We start from the raw sequence: 25,596 nt of genomic DNA, 5'->3' as shown, positions 1-25,596 counted from the left end.
TGTCTTTCTGTGCATAATTGTATATTTTTTCTCTGCTGCATACTTATTGTATGTACCATCTTATTATCTTGAGGCGTTTGAGGTAAACAGTTGGCATTTGTACTCCAGTTCTCCAGAAAATTCTCGAGCAGCTTGAGCAGATCCAAAAGACAAGCAAGTGTTGTGTCAGGAATTGTGTTAAACTGTGTAAAATAAAACAGATATGGGCAAGGGGAAACACCCTCTTTTACCAATACTTAGTATATGTTTGTACAGCTGGCAATTTGTGCTCCTTCATATTCGTTGACCTAGAAGTAGCCAACATTTTAATGCGTTCTTGGAGGGGAAAAAAGGTGTTATGGAAAAGAACTGCCACATCAAAGCCTCTCCTCAGCTTGTAAAATGGTTTCCACCACTACCTTCCTCAACCCTATCGGAACACTCAGCACTTTCTCCCTCTCAAAAGAAAGCAAGCTTTTTTATTAAGAAATAGCCATAGAGTTTTATTTACATTGAAATGATAAAAGTGACACAAAGCAGTTGAAAAGTTCTATATAGTTCAAACAAAAGTCCATCAGAGATGTAATGTAAATTCTGTGTAATGTATCTCTATCAAATCAAGTCATACAATTCAGCTGTTGCATAGGGGGAAGCAAGTACTCCCTTTAGGAAAGTGTTACTCTGCGGAATATTTTTTAAATAACTAGAATGCAGTCGAAAACTTCATGCCTATCAAATGGCTTGTATTTTGCTGGTCAGATCTGCTGTTCCAAAGTCTTATTTGTGACAAAGGAAACTAAGTGCTTGATAATTCGTTGTACAATACAGGTTCGTGACCGTTGAGGGTATCACAATTCAATTTTAATCATACCTTTCCTTAATGCAGAAGGCTTATATTGACCCTTTGTTCTCCAGCAGTCTGCTTAGATTGCTGGATTTTTCATTTAGCATGCTAAATAATATAGGGAGGCTGAAATAATTTAAAAATAATTTTACAAAAAAATCCTTCTTTCCATTAAAATCTTTTTTTAATTCATTTTAGCACAAGCCCACCTTACTGCTGTGTGGACCTTTATTCTTTGCGAACAGGAGAGATGGTCAAGTCCATACAGTTCAAAACTCCTATTTATGATCTGCATTGCAATAAAAGGTAAGGATGTTTACTATACATTCTTTCTGTGTTAGGGCGTGTAACATTTCAGTAACGAATACAGTTTCTGGTGTATGCGCTCCCTGACTTTATTATTTTGACTTTCCTGCAAGCATAGCTTTGGTTCTCCATTTCTCAAGTAATATTTCAGTTTGAACATGACAGTATGCTTCTCCAATGACTTTCATTTAAGAAGCTCAAAACATTTTGCATCTGAAATCATTTAAGCTTCTTTCAGTTGTGATGAGGGTGAGCAGGAATTGTTGGAATCCTCTGTCATCCACCTACAGATGGAGAAATGGGATTATCGAGAGTTTAAACAGCATAGAGCGCTTAAGAGTTTATGTGTCTCTGTGTTCCATTGTTCTGTCATATTTTGCCTTCCTGCACATCCAAAAAATTCCTGGTGTGCAGTCTGTGGTTTACAGGAAATAATGTTCCTGTGAGTGAAATAACAAAGCATCATCTCTTAGTTGGGATAAAGTCACCTAATTTCTGAGAGAAAATGGCTTAGAAGGCTGAGCATCATAGAGTTCAAATACAATAGAATCTATTGTTTCCATAGAATCATGAGTTCAAATTTTTTCTGAATTAACGTTAGATCTTCATCTCTCGAAGACCCACAAAACTGAACACCCTTGTAATTTACAGCATCTTTTTAAGACAGAAGAGAAAACCCAGGATCCCTACACGAGGATCTTGATGATCCCTTGGCACTCCTGATGAGAGAATCTGATACAGTGACTTTGGTCAAAGTCCATGATTGTGCTGCTTACTTTAATGCTTCCTTACTCCCAGCTGTTACTGTTATTAGTCATTGTATGTCTTTAGGTACCTTATGGAAGCTGTGGGATACGATTCCCGTGTTAAAGGTAGAGCACTGAATAAAGAAATTACTGCATTTCTTTGGCAATATGTATCTGTTTGCTGGAGTTGATGGTCCTTCAGTAAGGAAGGTGGCATAATAACACAAATCATTAAGAACAAAACAAAATATCAGAATGGTATGTTTTATATGCCTGATTTGTATGGCAGTAGGTAGCATGCTTGCATACACGAAGACCACAAAAGTATATGAGCATGTATTGAACTCATGCAACTAAGGAAAGTTAGCAGTGTTGGAGATAGGATGGGGGAAAAAAAAATATATTAAACAAACAAACAAAAAAGCGCAAAAAAAACCCAAAACACCAAAAAACCCAAGCAAAACCAACCCTAGAAGCCACAAAGGTTTTGTTAAACAGACATTTGTCTGTCATTATACCATCAAAATCTAAACATTAATGACTACATCAGGTCAAGTAGAAGTTACAGAAGAAAAGTAGTACTACTGAAGAAACATCTTTAATACCACAACTAATCTAATAACGAGGAGGATATTTTGATGTTGAATGTTTAAAGAAGCAAAGGATGGTAGTTTTTGTTATCCCCATCAATCTGCTTATTGTGGGATGTGGGTATGATTATTATATCAAAAAAATAGTTTCTCTGAAGTGGTTGAGTTGGTGAGAGTTATGTGCCATGAATAGGTCACTGTTCCTTTAAAAGCTGTCAGAAGGAGTTTGGTACTTATCTGTGCAACTGTCCCTTGAAAAATTTAAAGTTCCCTTGTGTACAGTGTGATGATAGTAAATCTTTCCAGTCTGGCCTCCTAGCAGAAGAAAAATCCAATTGTAAAAACAGTCAAAAGGCAAATCATCATTCAAAGTCTCTCCCAACTAAAAAGTCTTTCCAGGTGCTAATGTTTCTTTTCCTAAGTGGTAAAAATGGAAAAGCTACTTCAAAGCCATGTGGCTGTATCCAGGGTAGCTGCTTTTCTGGAACGTATCAGATTCTGTTATTATCCAAGGAAAGCCCACTATTTCAGATTGAAAATGCATTAAATGTGGCCAAGTGCAGTGCTAATGGTGCGTTAACTGTGCTATAGACTAATGGAGTCCAAAATTCGAAGTTAAAATAAAACTTGAGTTGCAGAAGAAGGGAAAACTTTTATTATTTATGTATTTATACTCTAGGATCATCCATCTGGTAGGTTTCATTTATGCGGAAAGACAGTACATCTTCAAAGAGTAGAAAACAAAAATCTACTGGATTGGGAAATATTACAATCAAATATACATAGGTTTTCTATATATACGTTATACTTGCACATGCATTTAAAGTCTTTCCATTATTCATTGGTTAACATTCTTTTAGGCCTTGTGGAAGAAGTTAGAATTGGTACATTTTCTTTTGTTTTTCTCTCCTGCAGTTTAAGCAATTGGAAGATATGTCATTTAACTAAAACTACTGTGTTGTCCCAAACTAATATGAATTGATATATGCAGAGTTTATAACTTTTAAAAATTGAGATTTATAAATCAGAAGGGGGTGGGGGAGCATCTTTTTCACAATGAGGAAGCTACAAGCAAATAAGAAATCTTACATGAATTTCTTGTATGACTTAACACATCTGAATCCTTCTTGTTGAGTTATGTGTTCCGCCCTCATCTTTTGCCAAGTAAGCTGCTCACTCTGAAAGTGTACCTGTGCTTCCTGTTCTAGGTCTGCAAATCTGGGAATATGAAAGGCTTTTGTCCGAAAATGTTCCTTGATTTTTACCTTCGTTCCATGAATTTGTACTTCTCTTTGTTTCTAGATAGAGGCATACTTACAAACAGAGCAGCGACAAAGTCCCAGGATGAGGTGTTATAAACCAGAGAGTCCTGAAAGAATTTGAGATACAGAACAGCACTTATTACTTTAATCAGTTTCTGTATCAGACAAATAGAAAGTGGCTAGTGTTACACCAGCCTACTGAACAGGCTTCAGGAGTCATCTTGGGAACTACAGATGCAATCTACGTTATTTGGCAAATGGGTTGGCAAAAATAATAGCAAAATCAAATAGCAGTTGCGTAGATAAATCATGTCTATTGGAGGATCATTAGTACAGTTTTCTAGGTGAAAATCGTGACTCAAAACTTATTTATATATCTGAAAACATCAGCAAGCAGGTGGATAAGGTATGAATTTTAATTGTAGTGTAGTCCGTCACCAAAGAGTCTTAAAGCTATTGAGCCCTCAAGGGAGAAGAAGGAGGTGTTCTTGTGGCTAAAGAGTTAAAAATAGAGGAGGAAAAATAAAAAAGAGAGAGGAGTTAATGGCTGGTATACATACTGATGGGAGATAAGCATCACCCTATACCCAAGGATATGTGTTGAGACTGATGCGATACATCATCTTTTTAAAGATTATTATTCTATACTGTAATATGCAGTCATAATTCTCAGGTAAAGCATTAGGTGTGTATTTTAGTCATTGAGAGATGTGATTAATTCTCTACATCATATCTTTACAATTAAAACTATTAGAGCAGTATTTAATAATGCTGCATATTGTTAGCTAATTAAAAAAAATACTGTCTCATATTCTTCCTAGTGAGAGAATAATCAGATTCTTAATTAAATACATCATATTGCTAAATGTTCCACATAGCTGGTAGATTTTATCTGTGTATTTGTTGGCTTCCCAGGTGGTTCTTTCATTTCAAGAGTTTAAGAACTTGGTTTTGGGAAGTCATCAATGTATCCTAGTTATAAAGCTTTCAAGATGCTTCACTTTCCAAATTTGCATCTTTGGTCTCTATTCGTTTAGACAGTACAGTGTTTCATGCATAGTTATCATGTGGCTTTTGTTCTTTGTTTCAAGTAATGAACAGGTATTTTACAATAAAAGTGCATACATGTACAAGTCCGTACATAAACATACACCTGTAATTTTGCTAATTGGCACAAATTCTGCTTCTCTCAACTTTATTTGTGTGCTGATGTTCTTGGTATGAAAAACCACCCTGCTTTTAGTAAATAAGATGGTTTAATAAATTTGCAATGAGATGGGCAATGGGATTATTTCAAATTTAGCTTGTGTTCTACCAATTGTTGATTTGATTGTTATTTGAGTCATTGAAAGTAATTCAGGATCCTTGCAATTCCATTCTTTCTTTTTAATGGAGCTTTTACTGCAGGAGGTATATCATAAATATGCTGTGTTGTTCTGTATCAGATCTGTGTACTTCCTGAAATGAAGGTTATGTGGTTGGGATGAGAGAGAATCCTCAATAACTGCCATGTATTGGTAACCTGGCAGTTTATCACTGTAGAATTTATATTGATGCTTTTGAAATAATTACATTTAGATATTGAATCTTTAAACCAATGCGTTTAATGTTTAAAGTACACGTTCCATTTCTGTGTTTTCAGGATACTTGTTGTAGTCCTGCAAGAGAAAATTGCCGCCTTTGACAGCTGTACTTTCACCAAAAAATTCTTCGTTACAAGTATGTATAATAATTGGGTTCAGTCTTTTTGCTCTAGTGGTGGAGTGAGATAAAACAGATTTCTTTGGTTTTGTTTTTATTTCTAAAACCTTGAAGCAAGTCTCCATGCCTTCATTTGGAGTTTCAGGAAAGCTGTTGCTTCAAAAAACCCCCAAATGTTACTCTGTGAATCCTTGGCTTTTTTGCATATTTATTATTGCTGTAACTAATTTCTCACTGTTGTGAAGAGCACCTACACTGACATCCATAGGTAGCAGAAAAATTCTTTTGTTTGTTTTGCAGAAATATGTGCAAAAGTTTCAGGTCTTGAGTTTCAGGTTGTACACATAAGCAGCAGTTTGAAAACACATTGACAGCGATCTGCCTGCTTTTCATTTTTTGTTGTTCCTTAGGCCTTGGTACCTTGTTTTTTTGTTTTTTGGTTTTTTTTTTTTTTTTTTTTTAGTGTGTCCTTACTTTAGCAGGCCCCAAAGCTCAAGCAGGTCAGTAAAGCGTTGTAGTAGAAAAACTATAGGCAGATATTTGCTTGCAGGTGCTTTCATGTATATCTTGAGCATGAGGGAACTGTTCTTTCAGACTCCCCTTTATCCCCGTGTAACCTACGACTTGCCTCTCAACAGGAGGCAATTGATTGTAATGGGTAAGGTGCTCTCCAGAAGCTGTTCCTCTACTGTAAGCGTCCCTTTGCTGCCTCAACATCTGTAACACAGTAATTGATATGTTAGTAGAGAAAAATGGTGTGTTTTCTACTGCTTGTGCTCTGCTCCGTCACAGGATGTGGTTAGGATTAGGATGTCATTTACCTGCTCCCAAGACTGTGTGTGTTTTAATGCTAAACACAAAGGAAATATTCAGCCCAGAAAAAAATTAAAATTTAATTTTTCAAGCGGTTAGTGACTAGTGCTTCTGTTTATCAATTAGAATAGCCTCTTAAAATCTATAGATTACTGAGGGATCATAATTTACTTTGGAAGGCTCAGAGTTTTATTGTTAAAAAAGAGAGTCTGAAATTTTCTGGATGTATTTTCAGTCACAATTGGAAAAGGTCGAAATTATCTTTTTATATTATCTATGTATTTAAAGAAAAATCTAGTTAAGAGAAGCTGTTTCTTGTAATAGTTTGAAGAAAAGCAGTTTTATGCAGTAATATTAAAGTTGCCAATAGGTGTCAGTTTCTTCCTATACATGGATGTAAGATACTAGGAGGCTGCTGGGGTTCAGTGAAGAGAGCCAAATGGGAAAAGACTCACTCCGCCTTTTTATTTCATCAAAGAGAATTAGAATACAAGCCTTGCTTTATTTTAGATAAAAAGTAAAAAAAAAAAAACAAACCAAAAAAACCCCTTGGTTAAGTGTGTATTTTTAACAACTCCTGTGCTTTTCTAATTCCACTTGTTGTTTTTTTTAAAAAAAAGATACTGCAATTTGTTTTTAAAAATTAATCCACTGAACTGTATTTTGAGGAACAGGGGTATCCTATTCCTAACCATAACTTTCAATTTGCAGTGCATTTTTGTGGAACAGCAGTGGAATTTAAAGAGGATAAAATAAAGCTTTTGGAGTTATTTAACAAATGATTTGAAAATCCAAACTCCTGAAATGTCGCTATTCACAGTGTATTTCTCCCAGCTGTGCTGTGTTTTTAATACGAGAAACTTAAGATGTTCTCAAACTTTGTTCTAGTCCTGAGGTTCCAAAGCTCGGTTAAAGACACCCCTCATTTTATACTGGGCATTTCGGAAAGCTGCGGCACCCAGCAAACAGCTGGAGCTGCTGCTGCCACCACAGCCCTTCCCCTGCCACCACCCCAGCTTGCCTGTGGCCAGTGACGGGGTGTGACTGGGCAAAAAAGACGTGTGCTTTTTTCCTAGATGAATGGGTTTCTTGGACCTGTGCTGGTGAATAGTTGTCCTGAGCGTTTTGAAGCTTAGTTGTTTCGCTTCATAGCTTATGCTATCAAGCGGGTGTTACGCTCTGGCATGTTGAAGGCTGCAGTAAAGCTTTTGTCTAAGCTTTCTGATTTCATATGTGCTGAAATATCTTTGACCTTAAGAGTATATCTTCAAAGGCTTAAGTTACTCTGTGTTTGAATTTGATGTAAATGAGCTACCTAGTTAGCTGCATAGAGTTTTGATAGTCAAAACTGGCCAACTGGCCAGCAACTGGGCTCTTTTGCTGTGCGTTTTTGGGTTTTGGTTTGGTTTTTTTTAAGTTTAGGAAAGGGCAGTGTCAGTTTAAATTGGAAAAGTAGAAATCCCTGAAAAGGAAGCTTGGCACAAGGTCTTATAGGCCTGTTTGTTTCCATTATGGGAGCATCCCAGCTCTGCAGGACAGTGGCAGTAAGAATGTTACTGGCTGCCCAGGGAATTTTTCATCGTGAAGAAGATTCTCAGCTGTGTTATCTGACTGATTGTAGTCAGAAGCAGTGGCATAAAAGGTCAAAAATATTGAATGAGGATCACTAGCTCTTTGAAGACACTTCTCTTACTGTGTAAAGCACTGTGTAGAAAAAGAAAATGTTTTTTTCAAGAAGATTTGGTAATGATGTGGAAATCACATCTTCCATCCATATCATCTGACTGGCGTGGGAGCCTTAGAACCTTACTGAGACAGCTAAAAAGCAAACATAATTAAGCAGAAGCTCTTGTCCATTTTGTTGAGTGTTTATACATAAAAATTAAATGCAGAATGTACAATTAAAAACAGTGTCAGGAATTCTGAAGTTCGGTGTTCCTCAGCAATGCTAATGCAGCTGTGTTGCACATGAGTAGTATTTGTCTTTCTGTTTTTGTTTTTGTGGTTGAATGTGTAGCTTAATATATTGTTGTAATAAATATACCATAAAATATTCAGGATGTAGAACATGGTCAAGTTCGTGCTGCTGTTGGAATGTTTAACTCGTGCATTTCCTGATTTTTCTTGAGCAAATTTGACATAGTACTAATCTTCCCCCCCGCCTCGCCCTGCATGTGATTAGATGGAAATGTGCTGATTTGACTTGAATGGCAGAGCGCCAGCACATTTTATTTGTGCCTTTCGTAACAAAAACTCAGTGTACAGGTGCTCCGGTCTTGGTGTGTCAATTTAAGACAGCTGCTTAAACTTGAAGGGAAAACTTAGCGTTGATATTGTAGAAAAATTACCAGGATATCCTATAATCTACCCAGTGTGGTATTCTTATTTTTAAATGTCTGCTAAGGAAAGGCATAGCATTGGTCTGCAAAGAACTCATGGCAGTAACTTTCATGCAACACTTCATTCTCTGCTGTGCTTATGCTTGGAGCCAGCTCCGTTTCGTTAAGAAAGGACTTGCATCAAGGGGAAGATAAAGCCAAACGGTATTTTTGCATCCTGCACTGTTTTAATTGCTCATGTGGCCAAACTACAAAAATTCATTTGATGCTTATAATAAGAATGTGTTTCCTTTGGTAGTTGTGAATGTCAAGGTGTGGATTTTAAATAGATTTTTAAATAGTTAAGAGTTTTATTGTGGTTCACTGAAGATTTCCTTCAGAGCCTTTTTCTGAATACTGCATATGACTGAACGATCAGAAACGAAAGTGATGTACAGGCTTTTTTTCCCTACTTTGCTTGAAACAATAGATGCAGAAAAGCTGAATTTCATTGATTTCTATTACATCAGTGCTCCCTCAACCTTTCTCCAAAAATGCTTACTTAGGGGAACATTGATGATTATGAATATGGCCTGATGGATACTTTCTTCTCTGTAAAGAATATCCTTCCCACCCCCTGGGCCCTAAGTAAAGATTATCACAGATAACATCATGCATGTGGCATCATCTTTGTGTCCGATAACTAGTGCCTGCTCGGTTTCTCTGGCCCTTCCACTCCTCATATTGATATATTCTCCATCCATTATTCTCTAGGGATGAAGACAGTTATTGCAGCCATTAGCTGGCACCACATTTCTATTGATGCTGTACAGCTAGAGCCTTAAGAGGTAATTTTCCAGATTTTAGTCAGAGTACTTTATTGTATATAAAGTCTCAAAAGACTTGACTAACCACAAGCCAAAAATTATTTAGTATATGTTAAATGCACCCCACCTGCACCTCTCAAAATAAATAAAAAAAAACCCAAACCAAATGGTGTTTGATACTCTACTCTAATCTGCAATTTGGATGTAGTATTCCTATTTTGCACTGACATTCACATGCAAGAAATAATATGGTGGTTTCAGTTTGTCACAGGTCTGATCTGGAAATCATCTAGGCTTTTTTGTACGCTTTTGTTAGCTTTGTTAGAATTCCTTTTCCCTGATCGGCACACAGGGAGCAGTTTGATCTCTTTGCTTTGAAGTAAAAACACTGGATGTCTTATGAAAAGGTTTAATGCCTGAAGAGTTACAAACAGAACTTCTGGAAGAATGTACATTTCTCTTCTCAACTGTGCTCAGTGAGTGGCATTTATCCTGAATATCCCACATGGTATAATAATTGATAGGATTCTTCCATCTGTGGAGGGAGACTCTTCAGTTTAGATCGAAAGTCCTTAAGGCAGGTGGGAACTAAGCTCCTGATTCACAGTATTTTCTTGATCAGTGAAGAGAAGCCAAGCATGTTCATATGAATTGTATATAAGCAGTTTTTATTTTTACACACATATATATATAAACACATACCCCTTCATGTAATTTTTAACTGCCTTCCTTGAGAAATGTTGATTTGATCTTGATTTTACTTTTTAACAGTGTTACTTACAAGAGTGTTTTTTCCTGAATGTGGGAATCAGTGTATCACTATTACAGGATAATGTTGAAATACTTTTTGAAAAGGTCTTTAGGGCAACGTGGTAGATTTATGGAAATGAATGTCTTTGTTGCTTACAGGGTGTTTTGCTATATTGCAGGAAAGTGTAAATACAACAGAAAAATTGTGGAAAGACAGAAAGCAGGCATTGGTACCCAAGATGTATATCTATCATATCTCCTGGCTTTGACAGTTTTAAAAATTATATGTAGAACAGGAAGTGCTGTTTGTTTCTGTGTAAGTTATTTTTATCTAAAGCACCCAAATCCTTAATGTTAAAGGCCAAAACAAAGCCATCTTACTCACGTTGTCCTGTACAGAAACAACCTCTATAGTAACATTATTATTTATCACTGTCCAATACTCTGAACAAAAAAAAGAAAGTAAACCTGAAATTAAAACATAGTTTGTCCTGAAATCAGTGAAATTTGTGCTAAATTAAACAACCAAGCCTAATGAACATTAAAGGCCACAGATATTTTTAGTAAGAGCTTTGGTATTGGTCTTAGACCTATAAAGTAATAGTAAAATACTTAAAACTGTCATAATAGAATTGACAGGGAAAGAAGGTCTCTGTAGTAATATAATTGTTGTAGTAGTAGTAGTAATAATAATAGCAACAATAGCAATAATAATAATGACAATTATGATAATAATTTAAAAAATTCCAATCTGTGGTCCTTCCCCAAGCTTGTGTGTGGGAATTCTGTTCTTCTGATCCAGGATAGCACAAAATGCGGCTCATTGCAGGGCTGGGTCTGTTGTGAACATGACTTGTATTATGAATATAGCCCTGCAAAGGTGGGTGATGACAGTATATGTAGCATTTGTGGCTTTACTTTTTCACTTTATTTCTAGATGGGTTTTGGGTTTTTTTTGTGTTTTAATAATGATAATGCCACTATGATCTAAAAAAAAAAGAAAAAGAAAAAGGCCCTGGATGGCAAGCATGGTTTCACAGTAGGGTGCATCCTGCTGGTTTGCTCTTTTGCTTGGTTTTTATGGGTGATACTTAAACAGAAGGAAGTACAAGAACAATAGAAGAGTTTTGGAAAGTATGTGACGGTGTGAGAGTAATAACATTTACATAGGGCCTTTCATCTAGAAGGAACCCAGAGGAATTTATAAACAATATTACTTTATACAGTTTATAAACAAATAAATTCAGTTTGCTTGGTGATGCTAAAAAAAAAAAAAACAACCAACAAAAAAACCCCAACAAACCAACAAACCCCAAACAAACAAAAAATATTAGATAAAACAACTTATATAATTTGTTTTCCTTGGAATAAACAATGCTTTTGCAACAACAGTATTACTCTACTCATTATTTATTGTATATTCCCTTTCTATGCTGTCTGTCATGGATCTGTTTTCTGGCTGCTTTGGATTGTAAGACTTAAGAATGTAGTTTTGTAATTTCATTACTACAGAGTGCTGTATATTTTGTAAGACCTAGAAAAAAATTACTTATTGATTGTACGCTATATCCAGTGACTGAAAAGTAGCATAGCTTTAGTGGGCTATTGTAGCTATTTATTTAAAAATACACAATACCACTGCTTCACAGATTTTTAAAGTGATATCTGGGAAATGCCTCGAATGATTAAAGGCAAATAATTTTGGTTGAAGAGAGTTACGCATTTTGGAATTTTCTCAGAAAACTGTGTTTAAAAACACTATACAGTTAAGATGACATATGTCATCTTCAATGAACCTCTTCACACAATGAAACAGAAAAATCTTTGTTTATCTAGTAATCTGCTTTCTCAGTAAGGTTTCACTTAGTTTTGCCTTAGGATGTAGGTTGCCCTTGGAGATCTCTGCCCTGACCAGCGTTCCATGTGTTTGCTGACTGTATCCTATCCCAGTGTCATATTCATCATACTCAAGAGATGCAATTTCTTCCATGGTTTGGGATTAGAGACAGAATCCTAAGTAGATTTTATAATAATTCTGCCCATACACCCATATTGTCTAAACACTCGCACAGAGAAGTAGCTTGAAATAAAACTGGGCAACACTAGTATCCATTCCTCACAGATACAAGGTGTGGAACATGCATTTAAAAAAAAACCCAGCCACAGTAATTATGAGGATAATTCTTAAAACTGATATCAAAAAAGGATAAGTATGTATCAGTGCAGAGGAAATCAGAGAAAACTGGGAAAAAGAAAGTAGTGAAAATTATGGAAAAAGGAAGTTTTCCTATTAAAGTGATGGGGTGGAGGGGAGACAGAAAAGAACTTACTAGAATGGTTTTCATTAAAAGGTAAAACCGAAGTCAAGACAGAGGGGATGAAACACCTATAAAAATAGGTGTAGAGAATAAGAATTCTTACAACATGCTGTGAAATTAAAAAACAACCGGTGGTGTCTTAACATAAGCATGTTGGGATGTGTTTGAAGAAAAGCAATGTTGTTCTGGAGGTTTCTGATTTGGCTTTTTCTTTCCCTTAGCTTTATTCATTCGCGCTTTAATTTGCAACAGTTTACTGCATGTCATTTTACAGTGCATTTCAGTGAGGTCTGAGAAGGAAATATAGCTGTACTCTGGCTAAGGAGCCATATTCAGTTATGAGTAGATCGTTATATAAACTGAAAATAAGTTCTGACTTAGACAAGTTCTGACTGTCAGTGTCAGATTTTTCTAGAGAGAAACATTGCCTTCTAGTGCGTATTTAGGTCTGAATACTTTGCCATGATAAGGCCGTCTTTAGCTCTGCATTAATGGAGCCATTCAGGCTGTGTAGGATGTTTCTGAAGAAGGACCAAGTGAAAAAATTATAGCCTTAACTATGATAGTGCTCACTTCTGGAGGAAATTTGTTAGTAAAATACTGGTCCTCCACCTGCATTGCGTAGTTTTTTTTTTTTTAAAGAGGCCATGTTGGTATGTATTATATTTGGTATATATGCAGAATCACTTAGAGCACATATAATCATCCATACTTTGTGAATGAGAAGGGCACGCATATAGAGCACATCTGAAGATACTGATTTGACTTGTAGCAGTGTCATGGATAACAGATGCACAGCTCTGGTCCTCCTGAAGAACTGAGCTGTTGAAAGCTTAGGCTTTTAATTGCCTGTGGGATTCCAAAGTTTGTGTGCTTGGATGTGAAGTAGCAAACTGCCAAGTTTTTATGGATATTGGGAATCCCTGCAGTGTTTAGCCCACAACTCTCCATCCCATACTGGACTTTTGGGTTTGTATATATACTTATATATGTATTAATATTTTTTTTTTTTAAACTTTTTTCCTCATGAAAAAGCTGTGGAGCTTGATGAAGAGCTGCCCCAATAGAAGTGGTTCAAGTTTTAGTAGTGGCATGTTTTGTGATTTATTGGCTTAATCTCTGTTATAGCTGACATGACTCTTAATGGCCCTGTTGCTCTTAACAGTATTTTCCCAATGCACTGTTTGTTTAAAAGCTAAGTGGGAGGAGAGGAATGTGTTGCTTTTCTCTTCTTGGCTGCTGTCTGTGTATTCACACTGCTGTTACTGAAGCTAGAGGATGAGTTTTTTGAAAACAATTTAAGAATAGGACTGGGGTCTTTAGTTTTCTGTAGGAGCATAGACCAGTGGAAAGATCCAGAGTCAGAGAAGTGGATATTTGTGTGAATTTTCAGAGATGAGTAGAGGCGGTGATTCGGTTTATTATGGGCATATGGATATGAATCTCCAAAGGGTGGTAGAGATTTTCGTAAAAGTAATGGAAAAATAATGTAAAATAAACATGTCTTTTCTTTGCTCACTCATTAAGTAAACATTTGTATAGCTCTTCAGAGAATTTTAAGTAACTTCTAGGATTCCTATTTTCTCAGTAAAACCAAATATGTAAAGACAGCACAGCAACAATTAAGGTATAATCACAAACTATATGCTTATTTCAGATTATAATTTTATAACTCAGTTATTAAAAAAAAAGATGGGAAGAAGCTAAGAAATTGCAATGTGAAAGAATTTACCTACAGTACCATTTCGATGTAGGTAGCACTTGCATCTTGGAAATGGGAAAACCAAGGCACAGAGTATGAGGGACCAGAGTGCTTGCTGCCCGTGAAATCCTCGGCTCTTAGCCAAGTCCCTGTTCGGAGGGAGCCTGGAGCCCGTTTCTTATTCATCAGCGCTGCTTAGGCCAGCACCGGTTGGAGTTCTTGGGCATAGGAACTTAATCAAGTTAGCAGAAAAACTTGCACTTTGATTCAGGTTTGCAAAATAGTATTTTTATACTTTTGCCTTTTCACGGCTTTGAAGTAGTGCATTTCCTCTGTGTGTCATTATAAAGCACAGAGGGAGAGAGTAACTGTGTACTTAAAAACTTTTAAAATAGTTCCAGTAGGTTTTCACCTATATTTTTGTGGGTGATAGTCCCAGTAAAGCTTATTCTAAGATCAGATGTTTTTTAGTACTTGCTTGATTTGCTGTACTTTTGGAAGGACTTTCCCCGAGTGATCTTTTCTTGGATGACCTCTCCATACTGTCATTAAAACGTGGAAACTTTGGTCTTCTTGACAGTTAGTTCTGCACTCTCATTATGTTCATTCCTATTGTAAACATGCTAAAGTTGCTGCTGTTATTGCTTGGAATGGATTTTTCCTCAGTTGTTTTGAAGTTTAATAGAAATAGAAGTTAATCTTTAAGAGAGTTAGGCTGGTGACGATTGGATGGCCGAGCTTGATAGGTCACGCTGTGTCTGTCTTTTCATTTGCCTAGTAGATGATGTTCTGCTGACTCCAGCTGTTTTTTTGGAAAGCAGAAAAACAATTTGCTTTTCCTTCCCATGAAGTATAACCCTTTGTTTATCCTTGTGCTGCTGCAAGTTTCCAAAATGCAGAGACTTGCAAAGAAAAGAAAGGGAGGAAATAGCTCTTTTTTTACGCTGTTTTTCGTATCGGAGAGTAGAGTTTAGTACTGAGTTGAATTGTTGACCTCTGTGGAGGTTATTATTAGAATTGGCTGATTTGTGTGTGGAGCTGTGTCTGATTGACGGAGTCCAGTTCATGGGACGAACTATCTACAGTGGGTTTAGTGAAGATAGTTGCAGTTTTTCTCAGTAACTTTTTTATTATTTGATTAATTTTTTATTTGAAGAATAATGCTTTTTGCAGTTCTTCATTTACTTCAGTTCACTGAAGTAATTGAGAACAGCTCCCTTTTCCGAGCAAGATGTTTCTTTTTGTTATGAGTTGTTGAATTGCTTGGGTTTTGTTGTTACAGTGCATCTCTTGGCTGATACTCCTTTTGTTTTCTGCTGCAAGGATGTTACGAGGTGCTTGCAGAGCTTGGGAAATGCAAGTGACTGATTCTGAAGTCACTGTAGGGATTTGTGTGATGAGGGCTATCATCTGACAGCTTTAAATGCTATATTTTATACAGAAAAGGGAGGAAAAATAAATAAAGTTTGGGGGACCTGACTGTCTTTACTGACCCAGATAAGAATTGCCGAAGCAGAAGTCAGCATTAAAACCTTACTGGTCCTGATCTATAATGTCATCGGAAGAACACGTTTGTATTTACAACCCAGGGTTGTATTTACAACCTTTTTTTGCTTGCTTTGTTCCTTAAGAGGCTCTGGCTACCCACATTTTATGCACTTCTGGAATGCAATAACAATTGTGGCATCATCTCTTCAGAATTCGTTTTCCTTCCTGAGATCAAGGAGTGATAAGGCCTTACAAAATACTCACTTGCTTTGGCTTTCCTGGCCTGAGATGGATTTAATTGGATGAGTTGCTGCTTTTCGCCTTCCATTGCTTTATAACCTTTGAAATAGCTTGCTATAATCTTTCAAATTTTGCAGTACCCTCACTGCTCGGCTCTAAAAAATGAAATAGAACTCTTTATTTTAGACAGCATGAACAGTATAGCAGCTGTTGCTGCACATGCCCAACAAAATGCCATCAAATGTGTCTTTAAGTGCTGTCAAATGTCAGTGTAAGCTTACACCTATATGCTGTAGTTAACACCCTCCCACTCACCTTTTTCACCATTTTGCAAGCACTGAAAATAATGCCATTAAACTTTTAAAAGTCTGTTGTCCTCACTAAATGTTCTGGACTATTTTGGGGCCTGTTTGAAAAGACCCTGATACTTGCAGAAAGAAGGTGGTGAATATGATTGCTTTTTCTCACTGTGGTTGGCAGATCAGTATCAAGAGTCTGACACAAGAGACTTTGGGGAAATAGAAGCTTAGCTAGCTGTGTCTTGTGTCTTTTTTTTTTTTTTAATGTTGCTTCTCAGAATGCAGCGTAGGATTTTATGCAATAAATTGCAGTTGTTGGTTATATGTGTTCTTCTAAAATGCTGTTTGCCTGATCTCAGTGCTCCTTCTGCCTGTGATACAGGATCAGCAAACCAGGGCTCCTTTAAATGAGACACACATGTCTGTAAGTTTTTAAACATTTTGTTGCTTGGCCAACCAGTGAGAATATGAATTACTGAATTGTCTATATTAGCCTAAGAACTGATGAAAATGGAGAGTAACCATTTGCTTGATGGTCCCCTCCTTCCCCCCATTCTCTTCCCCCTTATGCAATATTTCTTTTATATATATGTATAAGTTTTAGTGTACCAGAACGGATTTAGGTCTAGTAAATGGCATTACGCATGTGGCTGGCAGTCTTAGTTTACTAGTTCAAGTTTGAACACTCAAGATTAAATCTTGTTATCAGGGCCCTAATCAGTAGTCAGTTTTGTGGCTTCGTCTGTGTGACTAAAGTATCTGAACTTTCAGACTCTTGCCTTGACGAAGGATCCCACTGAAATCAGCCTGCTGGAATCGCACAGCGTGGACGTTTACAGTGTCAGGGCTGGAATACTAAAGTTCAGATACATCAGTAGGATTTGAGCACTAAATACAGGCAAGGGTTACATGTTGATGTAGAAGGAGCAGCCGTCCACCCTAAAGAGCTAAATCTAAAATGATGAAAAACAAAAGAGGGGAAACAGGACATGGAAATAGGATAGTAGTAGCAATTAGGATGAGGGTCACCCTGCTACTTTTAATTGTAGATTACTTAAGCTTTTCATTTATGTTTAAGTGTTATCTAATTGTTTTCAATAATTTAAAATTCTGTATTTTTAATTGTAATAGTTAATAGTGTGATATTCTTGGTGGTTGTTTTTTGAGGGGATTTTTTTGTTGTGTGTGGGTTTTTTTTTTTTTTTTAACTCAGGCTTTATATTTTAAATTGCATTTAACATGGGCCTAATTCATTTTAAGCCTTGCCATATTTGCATTCACAGCTGTTTTCAGTGGCTTTCTATTATAGGTATTTTCACCTTTTAATCCTCAGAAAGAATTCTCTATTTTATGTTCATCTCTATGCATGTGTATATATCTATTTTTAATGATAATATAAAGGTAATGAAAAGCAGGTGAACAATGGAAACTTTGCCACTGAGTTTAAAGTACAAATTCTCTCACTGTGTAAGCTTAAGTGTGTGCAAAAGTATTTTGAGAGGCTAAGGGCTTGTATATAGAATTATTAAAAACAAAACCAAAAGCACAATACACCCTTTCATACCACAAAAATCTAGAAGAGCTTGAAGTAAACTGAAACTGTTGACCAATGGAAAGACATCAATCAAGTAAAATTAAAATGTGAAGATACAGAACAATCCAGTCAAATATTGCCCACACCCCGCTGTATCAAAATGGCATTAAAAAAATGCAAACATAAGGAGAAACGAGTATTTACACATAATTAACTGTTAAAATAGCTCATCTAACCACATTCTTATCTTTAGGAACAAAAATGCAAGCATTTACTGAGTGATATTAGCAATTGAAAGGTTTTTGTTTAGACTTTTTGTTTTCTTGGCAATAAGTAAAATTCTTTGTAAGAAGTCATTAAGATATTTCTTAATGTTGCCTTTTAAAACTTTTCAGGCTGCTATCCTTGTCCAGGGCCAAACATGAATCCTATTGCTCTTGGAAGCCGTTGGCTTGCATATGCAGAAAATAAGGTAAGGAAAGGTTTAATTTCAAAAAATACTTCTCTTTGTTTCTAGATATCCTTCTAGCTTTTGTATATATAGGGGGTGGGGAAAGAAGTCTTAGAAAAAAAGCTATGTGAAAAAGATGATCTGTAAGAGGACTTGCATAACAATGACAGACCTTATATTTGACCCACACTGGTTGTGCTTTGGTATTCATATATGTCATATATTTACTCTGCATATTTGATTTAAGCTTGTGAACTTGGGGTCATAAATATGTAAGTAGCATAGGCAGAGAAGATGGCTGTCAACATGTGTTTTCAGTGAGGTTGCTCAATAATCAACCCATTTTGCATTGAAAAAGTTTAAAGCACTTAATTATAGACACCTGAAAGGCAGGCAAGTGAGGATTCTGAAATTCTGTTTGGGGAAACTGAGTCAGGACAGAGCCAGTGAGTTTGTATAAACAACACAGCAATGCACTTTCTAAATTAGGAAATAGCATTAAAATGACCACTTCTTAACATTGCTGAAATTGTTAAGCTGCAGGAAAAAAAAAAAAAGAAAAAGTTTGGATGACTTTTTCTTTTTTCTAGAGGCAAAAGAAGAAAACAGATCCCTAGCAAAATAATTATCACTGTTCTTACCCAGCCCTAGGCCAGAGAAGTGGTTGTGTATTTAAAGCTTGAAGTGTTTGAAAACTTTAAATTCAAGTTCCAATGCCTTAGTTTTATTTCAAAGCAGATGTTTTTTCTCCCTTCCACCTGTGACTGGAATAGCTGCTTCTGGAGCTGAACCAGAAATTATCAGAGACAGACTTTAGAAATGTATTTGTTACACCTTTTCAAGCACAACTGATTTCTCTCCAAATTCAGGCCTGCCTTTCCTTTAATGCCACGCTTATGTGGTTTTGTAAAACTTAACCAGTCAGCCTGGGATTTAAAAAGTACTGCTGCCAAAAATATAAGCCACTGATCAGCAAAAGAATTATCTCGTGAAAGGAATTTAAATGGCTTGTGTGTTCCCAGGTATATTCATTGTGGACTTCCCCTTTCTCCCTAGTTTAACTATTTTTATTTAGATACTTAAATAAAGCAGGAAAGGAAAGCCTGTAGAAACAAATACAATGATTTTTAGTTTTCTTTTCGCTAAAGCAGTTAAACAGGCAACATGTTCTCTGTACAAGCAACAAATATCTGTAGTTTTTTGCCATTTTATTTAGTTAGAAGCACAGATTCTATTGTTAGTTAGGGTTCAAAGGCAAGAACTATTTTTGTAGGTTGATGGCAGGTAGAAGAGTCTTGTTTTGGTTTATTGGTTTTGAAGGAAGGCAATATAGAGTACACCCCATGTACATTCCTTTAATCTATTCAACGTAAAGTTTAAAGTAGCTCTTTTCCTTTGTCATTTCTTTGCTTGCTAGTCATAAAAAGGAGGGGAAAGCCACACTCAAGATTCTTAGAATGTCTGATATTTAATGTTACATATACATGGCTAAAGCTTTTGATTATATTTATTTAAATTTATTTGTGGTATTGCTGCCAGACCAAAAATCCCACCATTTCAAAGTTTATGAATTCTTAGTGACTACTCATCTTGTAATTGAAAACTGGAGTTGAGTATGCGACAGTCTGGGTGGCACCCAGAAGATTATAAAAAGGGGTTAAGTGTCTCAGCAGGGCTTTTTGCTATTTGTAGGAAAAAACACACCACTGTACATGATAAATAAGAGCTATGGTAATGGGTTATGGGTTTATGTAGTTTAATAGTAGTTACTTGGTTGCTGTCTTTCTTCTTGTAGCTGATTCGATGCCATCAATCCCGTGGTGGAGCCTGTGGAGACAACATTCAGTCTTACACTGCCACAGTCATTAGTGCTGCCAAAGTGAGTACATCATCTGCTGCTGGAGAGGTTATCCTGTAAGATAATTATTAGGTTTCCCTGCTGAATTGTACTGTGTGTCATCGCCCCCCCTCTCTGCCCCCCCCCCCCATTCACAAAAGAGGAAAACACGGTAAGAAACATCCTAGCATTAGCACCATGCATATGGTCCTGATCCTGCAAATCTCTGAGTAGCCATTCTTTTCACAAAGTATTCCTGTCCTTCAGAACTGATTTTTAAAAATTTTATTTATTACGAACAGCTATTCATATTAGTGACCCCTTGTGTAGGAAAATCATAGTAAAATGGATTTGTATAATGGCTATTCATAATACTACAAGTTTACATGATTAGAAATCAACGTTGTGAGTTATTACTCTTTTAGCATAATGAAAACTGACTTTACAAGTGCTTGGTGCTTTTTCGACTCAATCACACTAGTGTTATATGTTTTAATCTCTCTGAAGGATGACAGCGCAGTACTGGAGCTAATTAATTACCTGGCAGCTTTCTTTGAAGGTTAGAGTTTATTAATGACTGTTTACATACAGGTTCCATTGCCTAGTTTTCTTAGTTCAGATGACATTATAATATCCCTCTATTTTCAGAGAAAGGTCTGGGTTTTCGTAGTATCAAAAGAAGACCATGGCTTGGAAAAATCTTAAATGAGCCAAAGAGTATGCAGAACTGTTGTTTTACTATTCCCCCCTCCCCGCTCCTTTCCTTGAGGACTTGCCTGCAACTTTTTGCCAAGTAATTTCTTTTTCTTGCACACACACACACACATACACAAAGTGAGTTTTGGCATTGTCTGGCAAACTTTGTGCTGATTACAAGCTTTCATTGTAACCACTAGCCTTTTCATTTCTGATATGCACAACAAAACAAATCTAATAATAGGAATTAAATGACAGCACAGAACAGAAAGCTGAGCGTCACTGAAGAAAACAACAGTTACAAGAACCCACAAAGAGAGACATAGAGCATGCCATCTCATGTAAAAACAAAACATAAAAACAAATATATTCCATCAGCATAGCTTTGGACACAATCTCACTGTGGCTGGAGGAGGAGAAAAATCACAGTTTTTTACATTGTTGAGGAGAACTTGAATTGCTGTTCTTCTGAAGACATCTGAAATTTGCTGTTACCTCTTTGCATACTTTCACCATCAGCAAAAAAAAAAAAACAAACAAAAAAAAACGGGAGGGGGAATCTCCCCAAACTCCTTCAATCTTAGTGTCATTAACATGTTTTTTATAGCACAGATAAGTTTGAAAAACCAACTGGCTTAGCATGATCAGCCACAGTTATGATCAGAAGTGGTAAAATCTTACCGACGGATCACTGTACTGCCAAAGCCAAGCCTACTCATGACTGAAGAACATGCCAAAGCTTTCTTAAACCATATAATGATTGTCAAAGCATTCCAGTAGGCATCAAAGACTAAGCGCTATTAGGTTTAATTTTTTGCGACAGACTAAAAAAATCTAAAAAAGGAGGACATCTTTTATAGCCCCTACCCCCAAAGACCGTGGATAACTAGGTTTTAAAGCCAGTAAGGACCAAGATGATGACCTTACCTGCTGAGTAGTACTAGCCAAGGATCATAATCTAGAAATTCCCACGTTAAGATGAACATATGCAAACGCAGAAGTAGTGATGTTGCATCACATGAGTAGATACTGAAGAGAAATATAATCATTTATAATCATAGGAAAGAAGAGATAGTTAGCCTCTATACAGAGATAAAGTAATAGTGAAAGTTAGGAAAATGGGTAATCATAAGGGCACAATCTCTACACTACTTTATATTTTGCATAGCGCATTGGTTTTGCTCTCGACTGGCCATTAGATGTTACTGTAATAGACAAGATTAATACTAGTATAGTTTTAAATATTTGCATGATTTGGCTTTTGAGTATATCTCAGCCTTACTGTATTAATTTGTTAATCGTGTCTGAGTGTGCAACGCTAAATCTGAAATGTTTCATTTATTACTGATTTCATTGAATCTTGGCTTACTATCTAGCAAGTTTTCATCTCCGATAACTGAAATGCTGACTTTCTTGTTGGCAAATATATACTCCAAATATCTGTTGCTCTTTGTGCATCTCATTACCTCACCATAAACTTTATTCCTTGCTTAAATAAGTCTTCATTTATAAACCTCTACTGCTGTTATATCTTATCAGCCTGCAGTGGTGTTTAATTCATTTGCTTTGATCAGCAGAAGTATTAGCTTTTTTGAAAGTGGATGTCCTTTTCTGTTCCCTACACTGCTGCTTTTTAGTTCTGTAAAAGTTCTTGTTTTGTCAGATTATCTTGGGTTACAGCCTTTTCTCCATTTGGGTTCCAATTTCTTATTGAAGGAAGTGAAAGAACCTTCATATAAAGCAGAAAGATAAAGCTGAGAGCAAAGAGTCATTTCAACAGGGTCAGTTCTGAGAATTACCTTTCAGATCCTCTGTAGAAGACCTCAATGGCAGTACAGAATATTTACTTTAATGGTATTCCCTTTGAGAAATGTTTTTGAACGTCCTGTTAGTGAACAGTGGGTTTGTCCTCAGTGTGATGTACTGCTTTGTACTATACTTGATGCAGCAAATAAATTTCCCCCTTAATCAAATAACTTAGGAGTCAGAAGCTCCCCTGTTAACTGAGAATACTGAGGTCAAAATTGTGGTCATGTTGGAGTGTGGTGTTTACTGGTGCCAAAACTCTTGTTATTCTGGTAACATTATGAAGAATTCCTTTACGTCATTGTCCCATTCGATTTTATTTGTAGAAGGATTTTATTTTGAAAACTGAACTTTTTCCTGTTTCTCCTTAGATGCATCTTGCAAGAGCATTGCTATTTGCTGTTGCTGGAAAAACACATGCATTTTTTCCAGCTCAATCTCTTGTCATTTCCCTGCATTTGTTTGGTGGCTTTCTGTCTGTTCCTGTTCTAAAAAGCTCTGATAATTTGTCTAATTTGACCAAGCAGAGGATTTCTGGAAATAGAAAATGTGTCAAGATTCCAGTTTAGGTTAATGTTTAGCAAAGATAGAAATTGATGTGTTTGGGAAAATGAAAGTATTGTTCCTTATGGGGTAAAGATTCTTTTCACTCCAGTTGAACAAACACAGTGGAATGGACGGAGAATATCTTTCAGAATAAACCCCATTATTACTTAACAGTATTAGTGATGGGGGAATGTTCAGGTGCTTGGTTTGAGATAAGCATCTGAATGTGAAATTGCTTGTTATAATTATCCATATCGGTCCATTTTGGATGCAGCAAGGAAGGGGACATAGGAAAAGACATTCTTATGTCTCCCCCCTTGGTTTTTTTCCTATGTCTTGTTGAAGAGAGGTTTGGTCCCACCATGTCCCTGAGTGAGCCAGAATGAGTTTCAGCTCATTCTCTCTTCAAGCGGTGCTCTTGCAGACCTTCCCCATCCTAGTGGTCAAACTTGGCATGCCGTTTAAAATGAATTTCCTAATAGGTTTCTTCCCTGTCCTACCTTCCTTTTCAGAATATGCGGCAAGAGCAGGAAAGGGAAACATCTTTGTGAAGCATGAGCATTTCAACATTTAGTTTGAACTTGAATCTATAATTGGTTGTATGTTCATTTGTTCAAACTAACCAGGAGGCTTTCATACTGTTGGTTACCAAGGCATATCTTTTTGATACCTCTTTCTGCTTTCTATAGACTATTCATTACAAATAAATCACGTAAAATGTATTTATTATAAGAAACAGGAGCAATATATTGGTTTGTCACTAAAAGGATGGAAGACCTTTGTTGGAACAAAATAGGCACTGAATGATGCATTTTAATTTTCTCATCTAATTAAAGTTGTACTTATTTTTCAATCAAATGAGGTATGAGTGCGTACATTTATTTTAATTAAATATGTCTTTATATTTGAATGAATGTGAACAGTGTTATTTTTAAGTAGATAGGATACACGTGAGCATACAAATAATTTGTGTGTTTGCACAATATGCATTATTGCTTACAAAGGAACTGGGTTGAGTGTTTTAATATTATTTATAAGAAAATTTCACTGAGTATGCCCTGGCAGGTTCCCATCAATGACAAAGGAGCTGGGACAGTGCAAACTTTAACCTATTTCATTTAAAATGTATTTGGTCTGTCAAATGTCTAGCATCAAATTATAAACCAAGTTCTTCTCACCTCATAACTTCTTTAGTTGATTCTTTCTCCATATCTTTTAATCCTATAGTGGTAAAGTGATTTAGCAAAGGCTGCATCTGTTTTCTCTTGTTACCTGATAACTTCTTAATGAGTACTAACAGCTTATGTGAGAGCAAGGTCATTAGCTCTAATGGATGGAGGGGACAGCTGATATGGCATGGGAAAGGTTAAAGATTACCAGAGAAGTTTTTGCAAATATACACATAGCACAAAGAAGTAAGTGCCGTAATGGTTTTGCACTGATATTTCTGAGCTAATGGCCTCGGCCACATCTTCGTACACCTACTACTTCTCAGTAGTCCTGGAGTCACAGCCTATTCTAACATGTAACAGTAATTCATTTTGCTAGATAAGCACGTTAATTTTTTTCTAGAGAGTTATAAATTTATACTTGGCCCTTTGTTATCCAATTTCTCTAGTTATAATATTAAAGATATTTTCTAAAATAGGTCAGTTACAATTCTTGGTCTTTTAACTTGCATAGGTATTTTGCCACATAGTACTTCTATACTGATTTCTCTTTCCTGCTGCATAAACTACCAGTGCATTTTATACGATTTTAACTATTGGCCAGAAAACTGCCTTGTCAGTTTTTGTAAAGAAAGAGTCTGTTGAAATGCATTCTTGTGATGGCATTGGGTCTATTTTAGGTCTGTTCCTCGGATATCATTATCTGTTTTATGTTACGTTTTTCAGTCTTCTGAATTTGCCACTGTTAAAATTTGTTTTATTCTCATATGTTGTATCTGAGTATAAAAAGAAATAATAAGAAACAAATGGCAGGATATTACTAAAGACTGTAAACCCCAAAGACATTCCTATGATAAAGGCATGGCTCGATTTTAAGTGGTAGTATCTCCATTAGCATTAATGGGGTAAGTACATCAGCTGAGGCATCTCAGAGGTTAATCAGGCTTCCTGGCTAGATATTGCCATCAATACAGTGTGGCGCCTAATTCTGTTGGCCCTTCAGAGGTTTTCCTGACAACACACTAACAGACTTTGTGTAAGTCATTTCCTATGAATTATTAAAACAAACGTTTGGCTGCTAATTGATGAACACTAATGTGTTTTCTAATCACTGCAGTTTGAGATTTTAGCACTAAACAAAGCAGTTGCAATTGATTTGTGGCTGCTTCTTGGTTTCAGCCTGTGATCTGTACGTTTTTTTTCCTTTTCAATTTAGCAGGCAGCTTAGCTTGTCTTTTTAGTTAAGAATTGGCTTGTTACAGTGTCATTCCATTCTGATCTCTTTTGCTATTTCTTATTTATATTGCATAATAAATCTGCTCAATTCTTTATAGGCAAATAAGGCACAGTCCTTGATTCAAGGAGAAAACATTT

At 36.2% G+C, this 25,596-nt stretch overlaps 1 protein-coding gene across 12 annotated transcripts in view; it reads left to right on the top strand.

Moving 5' to 3' along the window:
- Positions 1-25,596, top strand: part of BCAS3 (BCAS3 microtubule associated cell migration factor) — a 375,729-nt gene that overhangs the window by 52,465 nt on the left and 297,668 nt on the right. For all 12 annotated transcript variants that reach the window (XM_030028653.2, XM_030028652.2, XM_030028661.2 and 9 more), the window contains exons 8-11: positions 1,022-1,129; positions 5,370-5,446; positions 18,113-18,189; positions 19,964-20,047. In XM_030028653.2, coding sequence (XP_029884513.1) covers positions 1,022-1,129; positions 5,370-5,446; positions 18,113-18,189; positions 19,964-20,047 — 346 coding nt within the window. The remainder of the gene's footprint in view (positions 1-1,021; positions 1,130-5,369; positions 5,447-18,112; positions 18,190-19,963; positions 20,048-25,596) is intronic.

The sequence above is a fragment of the Aquila chrysaetos genome, chromosome 10 (assembly GCF_900496995.4).
Source record: "Aquila chrysaetos chrysaetos chromosome 10, bAquChr1.4, whole genome shotgun sequence".
Classification (NCBI taxonomy): Eukaryota; Metazoa; Chordata; class Aves; order Accipitriformes; family Accipitridae; genus Aquila; species Aquila chrysaetos.
Note: the sequence above shows the minus strand (reverse complement) of the source record. Positions and strands in the feature narration are given on the sequence as shown.